The 9729-nt window shown below is 49.7% G+C and overlaps 1 protein-coding gene across 1 annotated transcript; it reads left to right on the top strand.

Annotated features, from left to right (window-relative positions):
* Window positions 1-4087: 4087 nt before the first annotated feature.
* Window positions 4088-8677, top strand: Spry2 (sprouty RTK signaling antagonist 2). The gene is made up of 2 exons (XM_041673204.1): window positions 4088-4635; window positions 7445-8677. Exon 2 carries the CDS (start codon window positions 7496-7498, stop codon window positions 8438-8440), a length of 945 nt encoding a protein of 314 aa, XP_041529138.1. The 5' UTR covers window positions 4088-4635; window positions 7445-7495; the 3' UTR covers window positions 8441-8677.
* The last annotated feature ends 1052 nt before the right edge of the window (window positions 8678-9729 follow it).

Raw genomic sequence — 9729 nt, 5'->3', positions numbered from 1 at the left:
GCCATAGAATTCTTTCGTGCCTTCAGCCCCCATCTGACTTTACATCTTTTGTAGTAACAATGGGCAAGCATCTAGCAGGAATACTCATTCATTAACCAGTATGAATTACAGGTAGATTCCAGCTAAGTACAGAGCTCTGAAAAAACGCGTGGAGCCTGCTACTCAAGGTCACTTATCAAGACCACTCCCCTAGCCCCGTGCAACCTTAGCTCTTAGCGGGAGCACCCAGTTTAGTTAGGGAGAAAGGTTGCAAGCAAAGGAGGTCGGAGTCATAGATAAACTGCTTCCAGTCCTCTAAGCAATCTAGAGAAGGCATCAAGTGGTCTATTTTAATGCCTTTGTTTCTTTATTGAAGCCACTCCCAATCCCCTCCTGGAGGCAATACCAACAGAATGCGAGGAATCAAAGAAATTCAAAATGTAAAGTGATAACAGTCCTGGCCGCCAAATCAAAAGGTCCCCACTGCAAAGTCCTTTGCTACAGGAAGGTCCCTGAAGAGTTCTTGCACAGCTGAATTTGACTGTCCCAGTTGGACTGTAAAGAGAAATGATGGCAGAAAGGTCCAAACTGTAACCCCTGGAAACAGTATACACTGTTGTGTTCTGTACTGTATTCTCCTATGAATACAAAGCAAACAATAAAAAAACCCACCTCCTTTGGTAACAGGACAAAATGTCTAAGTACTTATTAATTTGCGGTCTCAATAGACATTGTATGTTTGCAAGATTCCTCTTAGGTTTTCAAAACTAAGACTAAAGCAAGGAAGGTCAAGGTTTATTCAACTCTCAGAAAGAGACTGGATGGAGAGCTGTCTAAAGACACACTTTCCCATTTAAAGAAAACCCAACAACTTAGGCCAGTTGGCAGGGACAATCCTAACAAGGTTTCAACTCACTCAACACAACTCCAATCAGACTGTTCCAGTCTTCTTCACTACCCTCTAGCAAAGACTGGAGAAGGTGAAATTCACCAATGTTCATATTCTGCCTCCTTAAAAACAATAAATGGAGAAGAGAGTAGTGATGAATTACAAATAAATGAACTCAAGAAACGAAGCCAGAGCTGAGAATTCACTAGCACACAACAGAGTCTCATCCACGGCCAGCATTGGGCAGGTGTGTTACTTCACGAGTTCCGGGATCCGGGAGTTGATCATCAGTGCACCGTGGAGATCCCGGGACTTGTTTGTGATTGTTCTGTCTTTTGTTTTACAGCGTTTTGCAAGAGGTAAAATCGGCACTTGTATCAGGATTCTCTTTCTAGAACTTTCCACAACACATTCTGAAAATGAGCTTTCTCTTGTTGGTCTGAGCTCTGCCATTATCCTGGATTCTCATCCACAATTAATGCCAGTTTTAATTTGTGTGCATAACTGATTATGAGGCACAATGGTTTCATGAAACACCACATTGTGCATATACAATGTGTGCACAAAGACAAATCGTCTTTTCTATTTGAACAGTAGTCTTTGGAAGCACAATATGGTAGCTTACACACTTCACTGACTGATAAACAATAGTATTACTAAGTAAGATAAAGACTAAGGAATAATGTAAAAGAATCCAGTAGATTCCTACATTCATTTTGGTCTTAGGTTTCAGGTAAAATGTTTTCCTAAGCAGCAATGCGAAGGTTATTGGAGAGAAAAAAAGGCAAGTAGATTATTACCTAAAATTCTTTCTAATTTATGCGTTCTAAGTATGCATTCTTAGATTCTTCCCCAAGCATCCGGAAGTTCCTGGTTTAAATTCTGTTTTATGTTTTGATTCCTAATAACCTCTTGGCAGAACTCTTGCAGCTCTGGAGGAAATGGCATGGGGCAAATGGCTCCCTAGAAGCAGCCACCCAGTGCGAGGGTGTGAGGGGAGGTGTTTCTCTGGCCAGCTCTGCTTCAGCCTCTTGCTGGTCACACACCAACAGCCTTGCTACAACCTGCCTTTGACCTCACGAGCTCCTGGGCTGAATGAACACTTAATGCTCTTCGGAATCGAAGAAGCTCAATCTCAAAGGCAACATGACTAAGGCGGTGGCAAGAAATGCCGCCTTGCGTGGCGATTATACTATACATCTCTTAAAAATCCCGAAGCCAGCCAGACCCACTCCTTTGAAAGGCAAACCCCTCCAGCCCACTTTCTTTCTAAAGAAAGCAACTCCAGCCCTGCGCCTGGCGCACGCCCCCTGGTGGCTCCAAAGGGAAGCGCAGCGACTCCTGCGCTCACTTGCTGGAGACTCCACTGTTTGGGACGCCGCGCGAGCAGCGGTGGCCTGAGAGGCCCAGCTGTCCTGAGCCCGAAGTCTCGGGGACGCGAAGGAGCCGGCCGACCGAACCTCTTCCACCCTCGGTCGTGGGGTGGGGGCACGTAGCCCAGCGCCCGGAAATAACGCATGCCACTTCCCCTGCCATCTCTAGTTCCAAAGCCCAGGCGAAAAAGACGAGCGTGGAGAAACACGGAGAGGGCAGGGCGAGAGCGCAAGGGAGGCAAATGACGTGACAGGGACAATCTGGAGAAATACGTCCCCCCCAAAGTGCTGGAGGCCACGGTAGCAGCGAACAGATAAGGGCTGGGGAGAGAGAAATCAAACTCCACGTTTCTCTAACGCCGGCTTTCAGCGGCTCGAACCTCGCCTGGCGTAAGGTCGCAGGTGCTGTGCGGGAATTTTGACCTTCCAGCAGGTACTTTCCGATAAAGGAAAAACATCCTATAAGTTCTGGACTAAAATTGCAACATTAATGTGTGGCTGTTTCAGTTACCCGCTGGGTGCTTCCACGTGCAGGCACCTTTCTTAGTCCAGCAGCGGCTAGAGCCTATGCATTTTCTTATTTTAAGTGGTTCACCATAGTCCACTCCAAACACGAACAAGAGGAACTGCTGAGAATGTTCTAGGTGACAAATAGTGGGATTTGAAAGATGACTCTTGTTTTATTTACGGTTTCCCGAAGGAGGAATTCAGTTCTGCAGGGGAACAGTCAGCTTCTCCCCCTCTCCCTATTTCGGAAGTCCATGATGTCGCCGTGAGTAATCGCGTGGGTATTACTGAATTAATTTAAAAGGCTTTTGCATCGAGCAAAACAATACAAAAAAAGTCTTCAAAAGGCCTCCATCTATAGATAATCCCTCTTAAAAATGAAATTCTAACAAACTACAAGTCCACACAGTCAAAAGCCAATCCCAGTCAGAGCAGAAGGGACTTGAAACCCGAATCTGCATTCCGTCCCTCCCGTACAAGGCTCGGGGGTGGGGGAGGCGGTTTGTGCTGGTGCCCGGTGTATAATCGGGTTAATCCAGTAGACAAAGAATAAACCAATAGCCCTCCCACCTCACTTCCCGCTCCCCTTTCCCTCCCGCTCCTGCTCCCCCCCCCCCCCAACCGGCTTCGTCCCCCGGGCATTGGAGGGGGTGGGGCGGGCGAAGGAGACAAGAAGGTAGAACCGAAATGGATTCCGAATCGAATCTCAAAGCTTGCCACTCGCTTTCCACGCTAACCCTGTGCGGCCGGGTGAGTTTGCAACGTCCCTCATCCTCTCCCGGTGGCGAAGGAGAAAGTTCCCTAAGCGAGACTAGCCTCAGGCTCGCGCTCGTGGCCTCCGGGGGTGGGGGGTGGGGGTGAGCCTTAAGGTCAGTGTTTCCTTGAAACTAGATAAACTGACCTCGCGGTGGCCACAGCGGCCCCGCGGGCGCCCCGCGTGACGGCGCCCCGGCTGCAGGAGCGACTGGGGACGCGCGGGGCGGCGCGGTTGCCCTTTTGAATGCCTCCTGCGGCTCGGAGCGCTGGCGGGCGCTGGAGTGTGAGTGAATGTAGCCCCGCGGAGCCAATGAGCTGGGACCGGATGCGATATATCCTCTGGGACAACAACTGCTCTGTTCCGCCTCGGATCCACATGACGCCATTTACTGCTGCCGCGGCCGCTGCAGAGCTCCCTGCCTCCTCCGGAAAGGCGAGGGCGCAGGCCAGCGGCGCGCCCCCCCATCCCCGTCCCCGGCCGGGCCCCAGACCCTCCTCCTCCTCTTCCTCCCCCACCGCCTCCCCCCTGCTCCCCCCGCCCCCGCCTCGGCCTCGCCGCCGCGCCTCCGCAACGCCCAGTCTGCACGAGCGAGAGCTGCGCGCCGCAGTGCGAGCGGAGGACAGGGGCCGGCGGAGCGCGCAGCGCCCAGGCCCCCGCGCGCGCCCGGCCCGGCCCGCGGCCCCGCGCCAGCCTCCGCTCGGAAGCAGCCCGGGGCCGCCAGGACTTGGCGAGCTGGCCTTGGGTTCTTTGTAAGGCCGTGTTCGCCCCTCTTTTCTCTCGTCGACCAGGAAAAAGAGACTCGCCAACCCCGGCGCTTCGGCCTCTTGTTCATTGAGAAAAAAAAAAAAAAAGAAAGAAAAGAAAGGGGGGAAAAAGGAAATACTCCGCGTGCGCTTCTGGAAGAGAGGTCATCTCTCTACCCGAAATCCGGGAAGGTTCCTACGGTGGAGGATTGAGTTCCAAATTCTCCCGTGGTTTTTTTTTTTTCTCCTCCCACCGATTACTTGGAAGTTGGACTGAAACAGAGTTCGGAAAGAAGGAAAAAGTTTGCATCGGGACTGGATTTATTTGCACAACGCAGAAAAGAAGAGAATCCAAGGGAGAGGGGTTGGTGCAGAGCCGCGATCACGGTGAGGAGCGTTTGGCTTTTCCCCTCCTGGAGCCACAGACAGCCGCCAGTGGGGTCAGAGTTCTTTTCTCCCCCTGAACCCATAGGCTTCCCGGGAGGATCGGGAATCAGCCCTGCGGATCCGTTTTGACTAGGACAGGGGCTCGGCCACGGCCGGGCTGCAGGGTGCGTCGGTGAAGTGTCCTCCACCCCGCGACACCGCTCTCCCTTAGGGGTTCGGGGCCGAGGACGGCTCCATTGCCTCCTGCTCCTACCCCTGCCTTGGCGGCGATCTAGTCGCTGAGAGCCCTGGTTTATCCAGGTCGCTGTTGCAGGCTCTAACATTTGCTAACCTGTTCCTCCTCTCGGTATAAGGCCAAGTTATAGGAAAGCCCATCCTGCGACGGGGGGCGCCTGTGGGGCTGGGGTACTGGGTTTCTCACCTCACCGGGGCAGAAGACCCGGCGGACAAGCAGAGGGTAGGTTGCCAGGCGGAGGGAGTCCCCGCCTCTGCCCGGTGTGGACAGTCTAGCCCGGTGCGGGTGGGAGCGTCGCCCAGCCTGGCGCCGCGTCTCTGCGGTTCGGAAGTGCGGCTTTCTCTTTTTTCCGTTCTTCATGGTCGGCCTGGGTCATGCTTTTTTTTCTTTTTATTTTGGACGCTTGGGCTGACCTAGCACAGGAAGAGAGTTATCAAGTGGTCGCGATCGTTTTCCATTACCTGAAAGTAGGTGACTTAAAAAAAAAAAAAAGAAAGAAAAAGGCTAGTTTCTCCCCTCCCTCTTTTGTGTTACTGTTTTTTAAGATTTGGAGTCTTAACGCGTTTTTTACAAAGGGGTTTCTGTGTCGGTTTGCCCCACCCTAGTGCTGAAGTCCTTTTCCCCTAATCCTTAGTCTGCTCACACACTGTTCTTAATGGGGGTTTCAAAGCACTCAGAGGGGGAGGGAGAGAACTGGGAGAGCGCAGAGGGGTGGAGGGGGCCTGCGAGGGAGACGGCCGGGGAGCGGTAGAAATCACTGTTTCTTTTCCCACCCGAAAGATGCTACTTCCACGGCAAGACCTCTCGGAAAGTTTCCAATCCCAGGGGTCCGAGTCCAGCAAGACTGGTGTGTGCAGTGGGGCTCTGGATAAAGCTTTTTTCTTTCGGTTTAAGAAATATGTCTTTTTCTTGATCTAAAAGAAGGTAGGCGTGTGCAGATTGCAGACGGTCATTGCACGTTGGTGTTTCTCTGGGAGCGTGGGTGCATAGACTTCTGTGCAAGCTGTGCGTCCCGGCCTGGCTCTCTTCCTCCGGGCATCGGATTTGGAAACTGGGGACACGCGTTTTGAGGGCCTTCGCAAAAACACCTTGTGGTGACCTTGCTGCAGGGGTGGGCGTGTTGGAGTGCCCCCCCCCTCCTTGGGACTGGCTGGCAGTTCTCTCGGGTTCGGGGAAATTTTAGCTGAGGGGGTGGAGGAGGGGAAGTGTGCCCGTGCATTTCACGACACGTCCCCTTCGGAGGCGCCCGCGCCCCCTGCCTGCCTGAGCTTCTGGGGTTTGCACGCAGGAGGGGCCGGCCTGGCCCCTCGAAGCGTCAGTCAGCCCGGAGAAAAGTCCCCGGGGTTCTGGCTGAGTCCCACCTGCTATGACTGTGGGGGCGCACCTAGAGCCGATAAACGGAGTGAAAGCAAAGAACAGCCTTGTGTACCTGGCAGTTGGAGGTGAGCAGATCGGTTTCCAGCTCTGCCTAGTTCTTAATTAGGAGGCGTTTGTCACCTGCCTTGTTCGCTGTCGTCCTTTTCCAAAAAAGCAAAGGTTGGATTAAAAGTCTGTTTTTTGCTTATTTTCCTATGTATTTTTCTGAGGGCTTGGGAGAGGGTGGTACTTTTTAAATCTAAGTCTGATTGTAACTTAAGCGTTTACTTGACAGAATGACAGATTCCAGCCATGACACTACGGATTTCTAAAGCTTTTCCTACTGCTGTTACTGCTTTGTGTTGCTGGGTATTTTTCAAAATGAGGAAATAACGTGCTTTGTGTGTGTGTGTGTGTGTGTGTGTGTGTGTGTGTGTTTGCATGCTTTATTTATGAAACAGGAGGAATAACTGGGTTGAGGCTTTATTTGTGAAACAGGAGGAATAACTGGGTTGAGATTCTAAGGCTAGAACCATAGGCCTGTAGAATATATAATTCTCCAGCTGTGGGAAATATATTTTGCTCTTAGGAGTTTGTTGTGATACCTAATGGGAATCGAAATGACTTGTTTTAATTCTATAACTTTGTACTACTTTATTTAAAAATGCAACCTTAATTGCCCTCGGAATATACCTTCCTATCATATGGGATTGGGAAAAGGTACTGCCTATTCAACTCGTGCTGTGTGACGTAAAAAGCTGACTTAAAGCAAGACTGTTGTAGGTACTTGTTTCTGTTGAATGTAAACGATCTTGACAAAGTTAAACCCGTTTGGAAATCTGAAAGGTGTTTGACCTCTGAAAATGTTGGTAGGACTCCCTGCAAGGCTCCAGCGTTTGCTTTCTTCCAGTTTTTACATTGAACCCGAGCCTTCTAAATTCCGTGTTTATTTGATTAAAGGAGTGTTACTTAAGTGACCCTACAAAGATTAGCTTTGTGTCACTGCACATTTTGAGATTCCAGGATTGTGAGTGTCCGGCCATGATTTTCACTTTTGAGTGCTTGCCCTGACCATTTGGCTGCTCTACCTCACCCCTGCTGGTGCGTTTCCAGTCCCATTTCTCCGGGGTGTGTGGGAAGTGAAGAGTCAACGCTGGTGGGTGGAGAGTGAGAAGTCTTGAGAGTGTAAACCATTTTCTTTCCTCTTGGTTTCCCCAGGAATTCAGATGTGTTCTAAGCCTGCTGGAGTGAACACACTGCCAAGACCTGATGGAGGCCAGAGCTCAGAGTGGCAGCGGGTCGCAGCCTCTGCTGCAGGCGCCCCATGACAGTGGCAGGCAGCGTGGGGAGCCGGACCCCAGAGATGCCCTCATGCAGCAGGTACACGTCTTGTCTCTGGATCAGATCAGAGCCATCCGAAACACCAATGAGTACACAGAGGGGCCCACCGTGGTCCCAAGACCTGGGCTCAAGCCTGCTCCTCGCTCCTCCACTCAGCACAAGCACGAAAGACTCCACGGTCTGCCCGAGCACCGCCAGCCTCCCAGGCTCCCGCCCTCGCAGGTTCATTCTTCAAGGGCCCCTCTGTCCAGGTCCATCAGCACGGTCAGCTCAGGGTCTCGGAGCAGTACAAGGACAAGTACCAGCAGCAGCTCCTCAGAACAGAGGCTGTTAGGATCTTCCTTCTCCCCGGGGCCTGCTGCTGATGGGATAATCCGGGTGCAGCCTAAGTCTGAGCTCAAACCCGGTGAGCTTAAGCCACTGAGCAAGGAAGACTTGGGTCTGCATGCCTACAGGTGTGAGGACTGTGGCAAATGCAAGTGTAAGGAATGCACCTACCCGAGGCCCCTGCCGTCGGACTGGATCTGTGACAAGCAGTGCCTTTGCTCGGCCCAGAACGTCATTGACTATGGGACTTGTGTGTGCTGTGTGAAAGGTCTCTTCTATCACTGCTCCAACGACGATGAGGACAATTGTGCTGACAACCCGTGTTCTTGCAGCCAGTCCCATTGTTGTACTCGATGGTCGACGATGGGTGTCATGTCTCTCTTTCTGCCTTGTTTATGGTGTTACCTTCCAGCCAAGGGTTGCCTTAAACTGTGCCAGGGGTGTTATGATCGCGTGAACAGGCCCGGGTGCCGTTGTAAAAACTCAAACACTGTTTGCTGCAAAGTTCCCACTGTCCCCCCTAGGAACTTTGAAAAGCCAACATAGCATTATTGTTAATCAGGAATATTACAGTAATAAGGATTGTTTCTCCACCTTTTTTTTTAACACACATATGCAACCAACTAAATAAACAGCTGTAATCTCGGCACTGTTAATAGAGGGATAGAGTATTTGTCGTTTGCAGTGAGATGCTTTTTTTTTTTTGTCCATGTGCCATTTTTAACTGATACGCTTGCTAGAACTCAGCTAATGGAGCTCCGAGGGGAGGCAGTGGAAGTTCGTGACCCACATACTGCAGAAGCTAAAGCAGCAGACACTCCTAGGCAAAGTTTCTCGTTTGTGAATAGCCCTTGCAAAATTTGTAAGTTAGCAGATGACTCCCCGCCCCCGTTGTTTTCTCCAGAGATAATGTGCTATATTTTTGTATATACGATAATATTTGCAACTGTGAAAAACAACTTGTGCTGTACTCCATAGCACAGTCACAAAATATTATACTAATATGTTGTACATTCGGAAGAATGTGAATCAGTCAGTATGTTTTTAGATTGTATTTTGCCTTACAGGAAGCCTTTGCTGTAAGACTCTGATCTCCCTTTTGGACTTGATGTATATTGTACAGTTACAGTAAAATTCAACCTTTATTTTCTAATTTTTTCAACATATTGTTTAGTGTAAAGAATATTTATTTGAAGTTTTATTATTTTATAAAAAAAGAATATTTATTTTAAGAGGCATCATAAATTTCGCCCCTTCTATGAGGATGTGACGGTTGCTGCAAATGAGGGGTTACAGATGCATATGTTCAATATAAAATAGAAAATATATTAACGTTTGAAATTAAACTGAGCTTGTTTTATCTTATTTTACCTGTTTTTTTGTTTCTTTCAAATGCAAGAAGCCACGTTTTCTGTCAAGGCATTCTCCAATAGTTTGCCTCCCTGGACAAGGCCCCTTTACGACGGTTGGCTTTCAGAGATGATGCTACTACCTTCAAGACAGAAAACAACCGAGGGTTAGAGTCTGACTTGCTTTATGTTTATGAGAACGTCCTTTGGCTTTGTGGGCCCGTTCCCAGTTTCTTTGCAGACCTGTTGGCTTGCCCTGGTTCTACAGGGCATTTCTGTGCTGTTATTTTGAGCTTCTTTAGAAGACATTCCAAAAAAGATTAATGGTTAGAATTTTTTTCCTAACGTACAGTATTAAAAATGAACGTCAAAGATCCTCAAAACTAGAGGAACAAGTTTGTTCAAGTACTGAGTGTCAAACGTGGAACATACCTATACCCAGATGGATCCTTACAATGGAACAAATGTTTCCTTGACTTAGCTGGT

This window comes from Microtus oregoni, unplaced genomic scaffold, assembly GCF_018167655.1.
Source record: "Microtus oregoni isolate MIOR12 unplaced genomic scaffold, Mior012 000001F_ref0000356, whole genome shotgun sequence".
Taxonomy (NCBI): domain Eukaryota; kingdom Metazoa; phylum Chordata; class Mammalia; order Rodentia; family Cricetidae; genus Microtus; species Microtus oregoni.
This window is presented reverse-complemented; position numbering and strand designations above follow the sequence as displayed.

Bases quoted from the DNA above. Each gene is read 5' to 3' on its own strand.
- Spry2 (XM_041673204.1), top strand. From the start codon at position 7,496: ATGGAGGCCAGAGCTCAGAGTGGCAGCGGGTCGCAGCCTCTGCTGCAG.